The sequence below is a fragment of the Ceratotherium simum genome, chromosome 29 (assembly GCF_057802395.1).
Source record: "Ceratotherium simum simum isolate JZ-2026a chromosome 29, ASM5780239v1, whole genome shotgun sequence".
NCBI classification, from domain to species: Eukaryota; Metazoa; Chordata; class Mammalia; order Perissodactyla; family Rhinocerotidae; genus Ceratotherium; species Ceratotherium simum.
Genome location: NC_141928.1, coordinates 4,576,728 through 4,592,453, shown reverse-complemented (window position 1 = coordinate 4,592,453; position 15,726 = coordinate 4,576,728). Strand labels below are relative to the sequence as shown.

The 15,726-nt window shown below is 39.3% G+C and overlaps 1 protein-coding gene across 6 annotated transcripts in view; it reads right to left on the bottom strand.

Moving 5' to 3' along the window:
• The window catches only part of TSC1 (TSC complex subunit 1), a 51,211-nt gene that overhangs the window by 25,881 nt on the left and 9,604 nt on the right, over window positions 1-15,726 (bottom strand). For 5 of the 6 annotated variants that reach the window (XM_087418861.1, XM_087418860.1, XM_087418862.1 and 2 more), the window contains exons 2-8: window positions 15,252-15,314; window positions 8,536-8,721; window positions 7,194-7,297; window positions 5,973-6,125; window positions 3,789-3,933; window positions 2,228-2,382; window positions 1,757-1,830 (exon numbers count right to left, since the gene is read on the bottom strand). In XM_087418861.1, the coding sequence (XP_087274987.1) occupies window positions 1,757-1,830; window positions 2,228-2,382; window positions 3,789-3,933; window positions 5,973-6,125; window positions 7,194-7,297; window positions 8,536-8,641 (737 nt within the window). In that variant the 5' untranslated portion in view covers window positions 8,642-8,721; window positions 15,252-15,314. Of the gene's footprint in view, window positions 1-1,756; window positions 1,831-2,227; window positions 2,383-3,788; window positions 3,934-5,201; window positions 5,279-5,972; window positions 6,126-7,193; window positions 7,298-8,535; window positions 8,722-15,251; window positions 15,315-15,726 lie in introns of those variants that run through there. The other variant, XM_087418863.1, reaches the window with a different exon arrangement.

The window sequence follows — 15,726 nt, the reverse complement described above, 5'->3', positions numbered from 1 at the left end:
TGAATGAGAATGACTCCCAACCTAGAAGTCTATGCCCCGCCAAATAACTGCTTCCTTTCTCTAAAAGCTACTAGAGGACGTATTCCATGAAAACCAGAATAAACCAAGACAGAAGACGTGAGATAGAGGAAATGGAAGATCCTGCACAGAAGACAGGGAAAGGGAAGTCCTGGAGAATAAGATGACAGACAGCTGTGTACAAGGCACCAAAGACACCTGTTCAGATCAGAATAGACATGCCAAGAGACAGGCGTGTTGCAGGCCATCACTAAGGTTCCCACTGCCACTATACCATCTTTTCACCTGAGGAACAGAGTGTCTAGGCAACCCTGGCCTAGATGACTTGTTGGTACTTAGTCTGTCTTGATATGCACTGATTAAGCTCCAACTCTCCCTTCTCTGCCTGGATCAGCTGAGGACATTCATTTCATCCCACAGAAGGATTCCGCTCTGACCTATTCCTGGAAGCAGGCTACGGTGAGCTTAGAAGCAGCAAAGAGAGCAGTCTCCTCTCTCTGCCATATTTCAGCAGCACATCCAGTACCTGGCTCTCACTACAGGCCTTGCCAGATGCTCTGACTAGGGTAACCCTTATGTTTCTCAGGACTCATTCATGTCCTTGCCCACTGACTTCCCCAGAAGGGGCTCCTGTAAACTCTCAAGGAAGGGGAAGCAGACCAAGACTCAGACACTCGGTTCTTCCTCTCATTTGCTAGGAACCTTCTTCATCTAATAGTGATGAGACTACCCTTTCCTTAGCCAGGCTTTGCTTCCTAATTAGCTTTCTAAAACAAAACAATACATGTGGTAAAATTATAAAGAAAAGCAAGAGAATGATTAACATAAAAGCAAGAAAAATAGTTGTCTCTGAGGTGGGACAGGGAACAGGGAGAAAAGATGGCTGCAAGTGGGGAGGGTAATGTTCCATTTTGTAAGCTGGATGGGGGCTACATACACAGGTATTCATGTATTATTATTATACTTTACATACACACTTTCTATACTTCACTACATATACTTCACAGTAAGTTGCTCTAAGCTGACTGAGGCTCTGCATGGCAGAGGGAGGGTCTGCAGAGAGGTAAGATTCACTGTAGGGGGTCAGGCAGTAAGCCAGCTTTTTCAGTGGGAGATTCCCAAATGTCAATATCTGTGGACTGGTCTCCTCAAAAAGGCTTCAATCCCCTGCCTGGGGAGCACAAGCCAGGCTGCTGGCCAGAGAAAAGTAGTGCGTAGAATTTCATTTCATTCCCTGCTTTTCAGTCTTGACTCAGCTCCACTCTCTGCCCTGCTTGGTATCCTCAAATCTGGGGCTCGCAGGTTCAGTTTCTCCAGAGAATAAACCTGGGAACTTCTGCCAGGCCCAAGGATAATGGTAGTTGCCTGGCTGTGCAGGGTCTAGGGAGTCCAACCACTTGATACCCAGACTTTCCATAACCCGCTTGTTTTCAACCACAAGCTTCACCTCCTGCCTCGCATAATCACTGGTACCACTTAGCTGTAAGCCTTTCTGGGGTTCTGTGAGGCATGCATCTGCACTGTAACTTCCTCCACTCTGCTAAATGAGTTATTAATTCTCTGTGAGAAACACAGACTCATATAAAGTATTCGCTGTACAAGTCCTTCAAAATGGAACGATTCTATAAGTAGAACCTGTATTCCCAAATAAGACCTCAATAGGGACATCTCCTAGACCACATTTTCAATCTCTCAAGAGACTCTATAAAATTCTGTGTCACTAATTTAGTTTCTATACCTTCGAGGGTCCAGTTCATGGTCCTTGGATCCAGTCACTAATTCCGGATGAATTCGCACATGCTCCATCATTGGCTAGAAGAGTTTGGGTTGACAAATTATAAAAGGCTTAATTTCTGTGGTATCTCCACACAATGGAATATTTATTTGACAATAAAAAGGAATTAAGTACTGATACATACTACAACATGGGTGAACCTTGAAACATTATGTTAAGTGAAAGAAGCCAGTCATAAAAGACCACATATTCTGTGACTCCATTTATATGCAATGCCCAGGACAGGCAAGTCTATAAAGGCACAAAGTAGATCAGTGATTTCGTAGGGCTGTGGGGAAGGGGAGTGCGGCAGATCAAGGGAAAGGCTGAATTTCTTTTCAAAATTTCCCTATCTACCATTTAATACAAAAGTTATATGTGCAGCCTGTCTACATAGTATGCTAAGTATCAAATAAATGAGCAGTTTTCATTTACCTTGACCACTTCCTCAAAAGTCTCCAAGTTTTCCTTCATACTGTAGTGAGAACGTAGAAAGGAGACAAAGTTGCAAGGGTACATTCCATAAAGGCGATGAAAGAGAGCATAAACACTGGCATGGAGATGGACAAGATAGATTTCTGTCACGTGGCCTAAAAAAGGAAACAGTTGAGAGGTGACTCTTAGCTGGAAACAAGATTGATGTGTGCAAAACAGACATGAATACGTGGCTGCCAGCATGACTTGTTGTTTATGTATGCTCCCACCTTGCCGCTCCAAAGATAGTAAGTACGTGACTGTGGTTTTCTAAAACCCAAATATGAACACACCAGACACTCCTATTTAAAATCCATCAATGGCTCCCTATGGCCTTTAGATAAATGCCAAGCTACTTAGAGTGACCCACAAAGGCTCTTCTGATCTGATCTCTGCCCTCCTCTCCAGCCATCCCTTAAAAAGGACCCCAGACAATCTCATGATACTAAACTATCTTTATAACGATAGTCACTCTCCCTAAAATTTGTAATCATATTTCATATTGCCCTAGCCACAAGGCATTTCTTGAGAACAGCACCGTCTTACTCACCTCTGTACCCTTAGTGCCTCATACTGTGCTTGGTGCATAACAGGCGATCAAATATTTGTGGAACAAATGTGTGAGAACCTTTTAAAATCAGTAATGTAGTCTTAGCTATGCAGATTTGTAACTACAGAGTGAAAAAAACTATTATCCTAAAATTAGCTTAATGAGCTAAAAGAGTAGGAGAAATGGAAAATTTCGTTAATCTAGCCTTATCTAGACCCTATGGAAACCCCCAAGTCCACAGTATACATAAAGCTCCTCTATAATAATGGACAGACCATTCCTTTCTAAGAAGAATGTACTAAATAAGCTGGCATCCTATGGGCCTTATGCTTGTTACTTAATCCTGTACAGGAAGCCACAGTATTCAGTTTCACAGGGCTTACACATTCCATCCTTTCCACACAAACATCTCATGCTGGAATTACCAAAAGATTCCAAATCTCACAGGCTTATAGCTTCTGAATCATTTTGATAGAGCTGTGCTACCTGCAGATATGGAAAAAAAATCCCACTGCGTTCAAAACTAGAACACTAATTAGGACATACTGCATTTTGCCTCCTCCTTCTACATATACAATAAACAGGTTCTCAGAACTAAAAGTTGGTGTTCTGTGACAACAGACCAGCAGAGTAAGACAAAAATGTTCCACAAGCTTAGTGCTATACTGCTATGACATAGATTGAAGTTGTTTGTTAGTTTACTGAAAATCAGGAAGTTTTACATCCTACCACTCAGTTTCTCTGACAACTAATCCTTTTAAGTCAACAGAATAAGGAAGGTATCTCAACAGTCATGCTTCTTATTTGTGCCTACAGTGGACGCACCCAAGGTATTTCCTCCTCCGGCTAGTGACAAGCACCCATTTTAGCTATAAAATTCTACATGTCCTTTCCTTACAACTCATGACCTGTTAATCAATAATGAAAGCATTCACCCGGTAGGGTATGACAGGCATATAAAGAGATCTTTACCTGGTTTCTTCAGACACCATGACGAAAGACGGCCAAAAATATCAAAGAAATCATGAAGGTGCTGTTTCCCAGACTGTGGAATCATGGGTAGCATGGTTATCAACACTAAGACGCCTGTTGTGAGGACGACGACATCGGTGTCCATCTGCAGAAGGAAAGACAGAGCAAGAAGAAACACCTGTCAGGTGCAGCATTAGGATTGGCACTATTAGCACAAGAAGTGATTCTAAATACCGAGGGGATCGCAAATTAGAGGCTCACCCACAGACTCCTTTCTTTATCCCTAAGGGTTTTGGGGGGACAATACTGAAACAGACTCAACAGAAAAACTACTGAAGACCAGCTTAACTGTGAATGAGTCTGCAAGGACCACTTCTGATGCACCTGGACAAACCCATCCAGGAGAGGAGCTTCAGCCTGGCTTGGGGACTCCAAAGTCCTAAAGCCTAAGGATGTCCCATGTACTGCACTTGGAGGCAAGTACCAGAAGCCACTTCTTAACAGAACAAAGGAATGCTGTTGTTTTCATTCATTCAACCAAATCCTAAAATATTTAGTTTTTGTTAATCAATTAAAAAAAATCCACAAGTAATTGACAAGTAATTCACTGTTTTTTTAAGGACTACCAAAGAAGTATAATTTAAGAAACAATTAGTATAGCACTAACAAGTCTACTTAATGGCTCACCTTCATAGCACTATTTAGAGATCAGCAAATAAAAGAAGATATAGTGACCTCTGACCGTGTCTACAGTTTAAATATCAAGTCATATAACTTTAGGCTAATTGAAGATACTTAATACCCCACAGATAAGGAATCAACTCAGACTAGCTACAGCAGCTCACCTGACCCATAATTAAATCATGAATGTTTGCCAAGTAACTGGAAATCAGATTTCAGAAACAAGATATTAATCAAAAGACTACCACGCAGGCTAAGATATTCATTATTTCTATTAAAAATGGAATCTATGAGTCCAGAAATAAAGTTTTAAAAATATTTAGTTTTTACATCAAGCACCAAGCCTTTTGTTACGGCAGATTTCTAGTAAGAAGAACATAAAATATGGGTAGGAGAATCAAGAATATATAATGAGAATATATATAATGAGTTCTAGTAAAAAAGACTAACCCTAATTTTGTTTATCATAACATTCTAACTGAAGGCTTGGGTAATTAACAGTCCATGAGTAATTTTTAAGGCTTATCCCTTTTGGAAAAGATAAGTGTTTTGCAATCTGAACTAAACGGTGTGCCTCAAAATTGGACTACATTCTCATCAATCCATTCACTTAAAAAAAATTAAATTGTTAAAATTGTTCCTGTTTTTTTCTTAACTTAATAAACTTTTTTCTTAACTTAATAAAATGCTCATTTTTATGACAGCCTACCAATGTGACTCCTTGGGACCCACCTCCAGAGAGAATAAAACGGTTACCCTTGCCGGCAGAGACAAAAATCAATTTGCATGGTGCTGTATTAGATGAATCCAAAGGTACTGCCATCCTGGAACAAATACTACTGGATACTGTCATGTCTCTACGAGGTACAGGCAGTTACTAATAACCACATTTTCTTATTTTATAGATAGAGAACAAGTCCAGGAACTAAAAGAGATTAAGCAAATGGCCCTGAGTATTTCAGCAAGCTACTATCAAAACTAAAACCATAAAATTCTATTTAGGTTTTGACTTCCTGTGTAGAAAAATGCACTAAATTTAGTGCAAAAAAGTAGAATGCAACTCAGCAAGCCTTATATCAACAAAACCTTAATTACAGATGCAACCAGAACACGCTTCTAAATGGTTAAAAGAGCCTCTCAGCCCTTTTTCTATTAGCTAAAAGAGGATTGAGAAATGGGGGTTCCCCAAAGAGAAAGCAGCATGTTTTTAATTGAGGGAAGGCAAGAGAATGATGAAATCAAAGAGGGTTGGAAGAACGTAATGTTGGACCAATCTGACTGAAATGCTACCATATTTACTCAGACGAAAGGTATCTGACAGTCATACTGATGCACTAAGAACTTACTAAGTACCAACTCTGGACTAGATTACACTTGAGAAAAACCAAATGCCTAGATGTTTTTAAACACTCAAGGTTAACATCTAGCTTGCTTTAATTTACTCAAAATTTCAGAAATTCTATTCATAAAGCCATTTTGTTCAAACCCTTACAAACATCGTACCTTGAGACATTTTAGTAAAGAAGGCAAAAGAGGTGCTTGAGAGAGCTTATGCTTCCAAGATGGCTGCAGTCTTATGACGTGCCCCAGTAACGAGAGGGTGGATAACCGAGAGGCGGCTTTGCCCACGTATTCATTCATTTTGTCCAAGAGGTGCTAAAAATGTAAAAGAACAAGCGAAATATATCTCAATAAAGCTAGTGGGGGTGGAAATCAAGGGAAATCCTCATACAAATGTATGAAGTTAATGCAAATAAAGACAGCAATGATGTACTCCAGTCCCCCAAGTCTTCCCTTTGATGTAAAGCTAAGGTCAAGCAGGTAAAGAGATCAAATTCAGGATTTTTCAAAACCATGTTAGCAAATAAAACACTGCTGCATTTGGCCTGAGAGAGGGCAGCCAGTTTGCAATTCCTAAAAAAGGATCCCCATAATACAGGTCTGCAAGGGGAGGGGACTCCTGCGCAGGCCCTCTTTCTGAGGTACAAACAGCCACTTCTTACAATAACCACTGGTCCCAAGCCTGTGGTTGGTTGTGGAAGCTGTGAGGGGATCCTGCTGGAAGCAGCTATTATTGCTACAGAAGCCCAGCCTACATGGTTTGGCCCCAAATATAAATTGGATAGAAGTTAAAATTCAGCCCAGTGTGGGGAAAAAAAAAACAAGATGTACTGGAAAACGCACAAAATGGCAAGGCCTTCAAATCCTAGTGAATTCACTAGCATTACAAACTCAAGACTTTCCAAAGCCTGCCATCACAATGCTTTGTTGGCTATTTGCCACCAACAAAAATAAAAGCAAAAACCAAACACAAAGGAGCCCTCCAAGGGCCTGACTCATCAATTAGCCCCATTAATTACCTGCACTTACAGATTTTCGCATATTGACTAAAAGTCTAAAAATCCTATTCAAAGCAGGGGTTTAAAGAGGAGTACCTTATGGATCAAAATGTCACTGTACAATTATAGTATTGGGACGACAGGATATCTTTAAACAAAAAGACAGTAAAAAGCCTCTGAAATATGTTTTATGTCATAAACTTTTCAGGAAACACAGGTCCTGTAGATTATTTTTATATGAAGTTATAATCTGTGAGCAATGTCATCTGTTGCGTACAGAAGTCCAAGGAGTGAGCTCTGGACAGGCTGCGCAGTGGGTCTGCATAGAAGCTGTCACACTACTCGGAGAGTATTAAATGCTCTACTATTACATTCTGGCAGTTACCTTATCATGGGGCTCTTGCAAGGTAGTCAGGATGTGCAACACCGGCTGAGAATTGGTGTCTAGGTAATAATCCACCAAGGTGTTTACAAGCATTGGACCACGGTCTAAATAAAGAAAAGGGCAGTTGATAAGAGTTATTTCCTTTAACATTCTAAATTTACCTCAGATAGTTGCCTGTCACAAAATCCAGAAAATATGTCTTTATATGCTACCCAAAGTAATATGAAGCACCTAGGTATTTCTGCCTCCTTAAATTAATTTAGCTTTAACAAGAGGATAATTCCAAGTTTATTTGCCTAAATGTCCATAAAAGCACATGAAATGCTATTTCTTTTTTATTGCTTTTTTAATTACAAAAATTGATCCATGTCTATTGCTAACAATTCAGATTATATGAAAGTACATAAAATAAGAGTGGAGGTCCTTCTCATCACCTGCCTCCAATCCACTCTTCAGAGGTAAACACCCTTGAGTTTGGTACACGTCCTTTCAAACCTTTTCCTACTTGTACAGTCTCTCTCTCTCTCTCTCTCTCTCTCTCTCACACACACACACACACACACACAGTTCCCATGTTCATATATCTGTATGTGTTTTTTTCCACTTAACAAGGCCGTTGTAGACAGCTTCCCATGTCAGCATCTACATCCTGCTTCATTCTCTTTACTGACCTCCTAGTGCTCCACTGCATGACTCTACATAACTAATTTAACCCTTCACCTACTGCAAGACATTTGGGTTTTTCCAATTTTTCACTATTATTTCATTCAAGGCTATAATGAAATACAGATCCTTATAAGTGGGCCAGATGGTACAGGTTTTTAAATTGACGTAGATACTCCAAAAAGGCTGAACACCAATTTATTCTCCTGCTAACAGTGCCCATATCCATGATCAATATTTGATTTTTGCCAACCTGGTAAGCAAAAAAAGGTACTGTTTAAATTTGTATTTCTCTGATTAAAGAGAGGTTAAGCATTTTTCATATTAAAAATCATATGGGTGATTTACAGAAGAAATGATATATCTGGGATTTGCTTTAAAATCTTTGGGTTGGGGGGAGTCAGGAAGGTAAGATGAAACAAGAATGACAGAAACTTTGGAGCGGGGTTTGTGGGGTTCGTTATGTGATTCTTATGCGTTTGTGTGTATATTTGAATATTTCCATAAATAAAAGCTTAAAACACATACAGATTGAATCCACCAATGTATGCTCTTTTTTGTTGGTTTTAAAGACTCTCTTTAGAAGATGAAAACCAAAATTCATCAGCAGGATTCTAGTCACCTCCAGGTCAATCTCTTCCGATTAGCAGTAAGCTAAAAAGGATATGGTTTTGCTTACCAGAATTGAGGTTCTCTTTAAAGACAGCTGTTACGTCATCACGCACACTCAGCACGGGGGAATCCAGCATGGAGAGGAGCTCCCCGATATTTGATTGTTGGGCCATTATCTTACACAAACGTGCTGTGCCGGGTCCAGGATGTGTGTTAAAGACTCTGAAGGCTCTTCATTGGTGCCACTACCAGACTGAGAAAAAGGAAGATGAACAGTGTGACAAAATGGCCCCATTTCTCCCCCACAAAAAATTACCTACAAAACAAACCAGTGAATGTGTTCAAATGTGTCCAAAAAAAAGTCTGTACAGAACTTTGGTGATAAAAGAAGCTAGGGTGTGTGAATTATTCTATCTCTGACAAATTTACGAAGAGGCGTTCTCTGGAACACAACAATCAGAGAGAAACCTAAAAAGCTGATACCTGTCAGAACCATCACAGCAACTTAAGGACAAGACCAAATCCAAGCTCTCTTTCTACTTCTGATTCTACCTTGGGTTTTGGCTAAGACTATGTTTATGCTTCAAATCACTGATCTAAAAAGTAGATGAACTATTCTCAGAAAAAGAACTAAAAGCATACTATTTTATTCTTGACAATCCCATCAAGGTCTAAAAGTTAGTATAGCTGGTGAGGTCCCAAGTACGTTAAGTTCAATACCTCATTTGAACCAGGGATTGTCTATTTTTAGTGTATACTCCTCATCCTAGACATCCATCACACACTCACACGCCTTTGGTTACAGGGAAGCAGCATGAACGGGGGCGTCAAGGGAAACCTTCACCTTTCAGAAACTCAGTTCTTTATGGTAGTGGAGCAGCTGCCTTATCTTCGTCTACAAAAAGCAGCTCTTTCCCCAAGTGTTATGATACACATTTATAACTATTTATTTCTCCCCACTTTGGTCTCTAAAGCTGTATTTTCAAAAACAAGTAATAACAGCTACATTTATTAGACAGGCACCGCACACCTACAAACATCATCGAATACACTCCTTACACTACCACTGTGTGACTGGTTCTTTTGTCCCCATTTTACAAGGAGAGAAACAGAGATCAAGCCATTTGCTCAGGGTCACAAAGCTAGCAAGAGACAAAACCAGGAGAGAAATGAAATTCCAACCCAGATCTGCTTGACTCCAAGGCCCCAGGCCCTTAAATGTGACATTAAGCTAACTTGTGGTTTTGATCCTCACAGCAACTCTATGAGGTAAGACGGTATTACCCTTTTTTTACAAAGGAGAATATGGATACTCAAAAAGGATAACTTTGCCAAGGTCACACGGTAAAGCAGAATATAGCCTAGCCCAGCTCTCAGGCCAGTGACATTTTAATATGTCATTTGCAGCCATATTAAAATATATTCTTATTTTCTATTTGCTTGTCTTTGAGTAAGCTAAAGTAGCAGTCTCAAGCTTTAGTATATGCTTGTTAGAAATGCAATTTCCTGGGCCCACTCCAGAACTGAATTTTGCGCTCAGGAATCTGCACTTTAATAAGCACCCCAGGTAATTCTTATATGGATGACACATAAGCCATGTTTGAGAAACACTATGCTAAAGAAAAATCCCACCGAAGAGTTAAGCTCCTCCTACAAGGATGCCCAATTTAAAGTAGCAATGACCCCAGAAACTGGTGAGTATTAACTTACTATCATCTATGCTCTCGTTTAATTACAACCTCGTGATATTCACTGATTTGGCTCTTGGTGAATAATAAGTTCATTAGCCAGAAAAATCAATTAAAATGTCTAAATGCATTGTTGATAGCAAATCATGATGTAAGAAGTTGCTGGCTCACACCTTATAAACCTTATAGGTAAATCAAAAAGTCAATTTCAAAAGGCTCAGAAACGTGAGACCACAACTGGTAAGACTTTACTGTAAAAGAGTTCAAAACTGAAAATAGGAATACATTTCACCTTATTGTGAGTTGGATTAAATTAAACTTCTGAGCAAAGATAATACCAACCTGTCAGGATTTATTGTTCATTGAGAGGATTAAATGAGATAACGTATGTCACACACTTAGCAGAGGACCTGGCACAAACAAACACTCACTGAGTAGTACTCGTATATTATCAGAAAGAACACTAGTAAAAATCTTTGGTCCATCACTTTCAAGATGACTTTTTAATAGCACATGTATCTAGCTGGCTCCCACATTCATTTCTATTTCAAGTAAATCACAAATAACTCTCAATTAGTGATAAAGAATGCAATTCATAGTTTTAAAAGTATTTTGTCCCTAAGTATGGTTTTGTTCCAATAAAAGTGCTACTTACCTAGTCTCAGCCTAGAGACTCTGAGTTTGTCTTCTGTGTATTCAGAAGACAGTCATGTCAGAGCTGTTCCTCCAAATGCAGGCAGCCCAGAGCACAGAGTGACATGAGCTCAATTCTAAACAAAGATGGCGCCTGTCCAGTCAACTTGGCAATAGTCAGGGCTGACCAGCTTGGGCTACCTAGCTTCTTTTTGAGTTTTTAAATATAATTTAGGTATAAAAGTCTGATTTCTGGAGCCTACTCTTTCAAAAGCTTTATAGAAGGCAAAAATAAGGTTTTATCTAAAACACGATAGAACATTTTTGGCAACAAGCTTTTCTCTTTGGTTCTAAAATTCTTTTGACCATATTTTCTAATCCCCAGAAGAAATATAAATCTTGGGCTTTGTGTGAGATTCTTCGTTTAAGTGACCCAAGTTCATTTTTGACATTCTAAAAAGCCCTCATGGGAGTTAAATCATAAGCTTTTGGAATCAGTCCTATGATTGGAATATCTCTCCTTTCAAAACTCATTCAAATATTTCTTGAGGGTCTAAGTGCAGGGTGCTAAGTAGGGAAGGCAGATTTAGCAAGTGCAATGAAGAATTATATGTGCTCGAAAAGGAAATGAACATGGTTCCGTGGGTGCACAAAGGAGGGAGGGGACCAGCTTGACCTGGATGTGGTGGTGGTGGGTGAGACGCACATGTGTTAAACACACTTGATAGCCTACAGAAGAAAGGCTGGGAAAAGTCACTTAAAGGTTAGCACCACAGGCACATGAAGCATCCACTTATAGCCGTGAAAGGCTTTCTTCCACTTTGGAAGTAAGCAAGTATAGAAAAGAGGAGACAAGAGAAGCCGAAAGTCAACATCTGGGTTAATACATTTCTGTATCCCACATGCCAAAGCAACATTCCATTTACTTTAATATTATCTCTAATGGCCGCACGCCACAGTACAGTGCTATAGATGATGCTATTTATATCACAGAACCATGACTTTCAACGCCCACTCCTGACCCCAAAACCTGTCACTCTGCCAGTCTTCTGGATCTCAGTAAAAGGCACAACCATCAGTCCAAAGCAAACATCTAGGAGACATTTTTGACTCTTCTACCACTCCCACCCCCACATCTAACCTCTCAGCAAACCCATGATCTCACTATCCCCTTTACCATCGCCCCAGTGGAAGCTCCCATTATCTCCCCTTGGAGACAAGGGAAGAGCAGCCTCCCTCACTACACTCCCCGCTTGTATTTCTGCTCCCCTACAATTCATTCATTCACCACCAAACAACCACAAGAGACACTGAAATATGGAAATCAGAATCTACCATTCTCCTGTTTAAAATCATTCAGTGGTTCCCCATGGAGCTAATAAGAGCCAAACTCATGAGTGGTCTACTAGACTACAAGCCTCCACGTGATTCAGCCATTTATGAACTCCCAACCTCCCTCTGCCTTCATTCCACACCACTCTGTCTCATTTCTCTGCTCTAGTCTCAGTCTTCTCAAACCCAGGAAAGCTGGTTCTTTCTCAACGCCTTGGCACTTGCTGTTTCCTCTATCCTTGGAACGCTCACCTCCCACATCCTTCCATGACTAACTGTCTTTCAGGTCTTAGTCTCCAAACTTGGCCAAAATCTGGTATCTGGCTTTGGCCTTGGTCTTCAGAAGGTTTAAAAGTTGAACTATCAACTGCCTACTTCAGTAGCATTTCTGACATCCTTAACCGCGTGTGTGTGTGAGATCAATAACTATATGGCCACGTCATTACCATTATACCTAAGCTACATGATGTCAGTAATGTGAAGAAGGCATGCATTTAGAATTTCTGTTAATATCTGAATATTCACTTTCAAATAAAAGTAAAACACTCTAGATGTAATAACCAAGTTTTGTGTTTTATAAGTTGAAATTCTGTCAGTTTAAGAATGAATGTATACTTATTAGAAAAATAAAAGCTTCAGTTCACGATGAATGTGATTTTTATATTCAAAAACAATTGAAAACTTTCAAATAGTTAAATATGTTAATAATATGAATACTAAGAGGGCAGATTATCTAGATAACTTTACAAATAACAGTAATTACTCTTTGAGCCAAATGTTTATAAAAATTTTAATAACACCTGGCTAAATAACAGAAATTAAATTATATTTTAATTCTAACTTCTATAGAATTTTTTTTTTTTGAGGAAGATTGGCCCTGCACTAACATCTGTTGCCAATCTTCCTCTTTTTTTCTTTTTTCTCCCCAAAGCCCCAGTACATAGTTGTGTATCATAGTTGTAGAGTTGTAGCTCTTCTATGTGGGACGCCACCTCAGCATGGCTTGATGAGTGGTGACTAGGTCCACGCCCAGGATCCGAACTGGTGAACCACGGGCCGCCGAAGCAGAACACACGAACTTAATCGCTACAACACCGGGCTGGCCCCCATAAAATTGTTTTGTAGCATTTCTTACAAACGAAATAACCTTTAAGAACTGCATTTAATTTGTAGTCTTTCAAGAAAAAGTCATACTTGGGAAATTTTCACATCTTGTGAGGATGAATTAAAAATACAATGTCAACCTGTCACTTCAATTTCATGACACGAAAAAATTCCAAAATCACAGCCAACAACATCTATGAGAAATCATCTCCAAGCCAAACATAAAGAATGTAGAATATGAAGAAAATAATGTTAAGAAAAAAATGAAATACCCAAACACATTTTGGGTATTTCACACTAAGCAGATTTCAAAACAGACTTTACAAAAATGCTTTAGGAAGACAATTTCTTGTAGTTTTCTATCTAAGGAGGCTAAAAATTTAAACAAAAGGCTCGTCAAAATGATTGCTACAGGTTGCCAACAATTTTAGTAGCTGAAGATGAAGGACTTTTGAGGTTTGCCTAAGCTATGAATCCCAGGTACAGGTTCCTTCTGGAAAACAATCTACCAGAAACTCTCTTGAATTACATTCTGCTCTGTCCAAAAAGGTTAGTGATGGGACTAAACGTGGCAGTTGAAGACGAACGTCTATTTGGTATCACACACGTCTAACACAGTGACCACAGGAGCAATCTAGCAGCTGATAATGCTAACAAAGTATTTTTCCTACATTAAAACTTTAAAAATCTGGCTGCTAAAATGTAATAAAATTGCAATAATGAAAAAAGTTTAATGAAATTTGAGATTTATGGTGTGTGCTATTCAGCTTGGGCCTCAATGATACAAACACCTGACCACCTGACATTGGGTTCAAATTCATATTCAGTAGACTTCTAAAAAGGGACAGCGTGAAGTATACATAAAAAATTTGAAAATGCAAAGTCAAACGTAGAAAGCTTCTCCTACTTGTGAGAGAACAATACTTCCACTTTCTTGTTAGACAGTCTACAATCTGTATTAAGTCCTGTTTGTGAACAAACATTGATCTTTCAGGCAAAAGATTATTATTTTGCAATTATATTATTAATTATAATTATTTCACAATTCCTATGATATAAGGTGAGGCAGACAGTGACAGAATATGGTAATGGCAACCAGTGAGATCTATCAGCTCTCGGTGTATAAAGACAGCGAACCAAACACCTTCCCTACACCCTTCCCAGAGACACACCATGTTGCTGCGTTGGCCACTCTTGCTGGTAAACTCAAAATTATAGCTCAGTGATCAGTCAGGTCACCAAGACTAAATTCATATCCACAGAAATGCCAGAGCCTCAATATTTATGAAAGATACATTCTGGGACTTTGAAAATCCTCCAATTCCTAGAAACCACTACAGCATATAATTTATCCAAAAAAAATAATGAAGACAATTAATAGATAAAACCATGTTAAGATGTAAATGCTAATTCATTAGTTTAGGGGTTCTCAGCCCAGGATGTACACTAGAATCACATGGAGAATTTATAAAATCCTGAAGCCCAGGCCTCACTCCAGAGCAGGTTAGGGGGTGGGGTCCAGATCGTACATTTGGTTTGTTTTTATAAACCCAAGGATTTCTAAGGTACAGCCAGGGTTGAGAACTTCTGCACTAGTTAAATGACTTACTCCAACACAAGGCTTCAATTTAATTTAGTGGTTAAAACCAAACTTTGCTGCTAGACAAAACTAATTTGAGTCACCGGTTTACCTGTGTACTAGCTATACAACCTTAGGAAAACTACATAATATCTCAGAGCCCAATTCTTCATCTGTAAAATGGGGATACACCAAAAGTGTGGCTGTGAAGAAGAAAATAAATAACACATATAATGCACTTAGTGCCTGGCAATGAAAAAGCAATTAAATCATGAGTAGTATGACTAATTACTTCACACCACAGAAGGCTCAGTTCCTGGCAAGTAGCTAAAACCATAAACGTCAAATCCTGAATGCAAAGACACACCTATGCAAAAGTAAGACCAGGGACTAGATGAACAATTCCCTTCCATCTTCCCCCAAACCCTGACTGAGTTTATACCTTACCTGTTCTGGGAACAACCGGTACTTCAGTTTCCAGTGCTGTCAACCTGGTGTCTTTCATGGTCACTGAAGGGAAAAAAAACACATATATGTACATAATAAACTTACAGTGAAATGACATCACAGATGCAGTCAGAGGGAGTTTAGGGTTCATCTGGTCAACCTCCTTCCTACTCTGTTCCTGACAGGTGGCCATCTGGTTTCCACTGGAATGAACACTTACAATCATTGGGTGCATGTGCCTCTTCCTATCTACATTTCTGAACAGCTGGTTGCTAGAAAATTCTTTACATTGTGCTGAACTTGTAATCTCTTCCTTTTGTTAACTGTCTGTTTATAAGAGCTATAAACGAATGGGCAGTAAATGAATGGGTAGGGTAGGCTCTAGAATTCGAGTTCCGAGCTGAAATCCAAGTTCTGCCATTTATTAGCCATGTAACTTTTGGCTATTTATTTTAAGTCTCTAACATCTAACCTT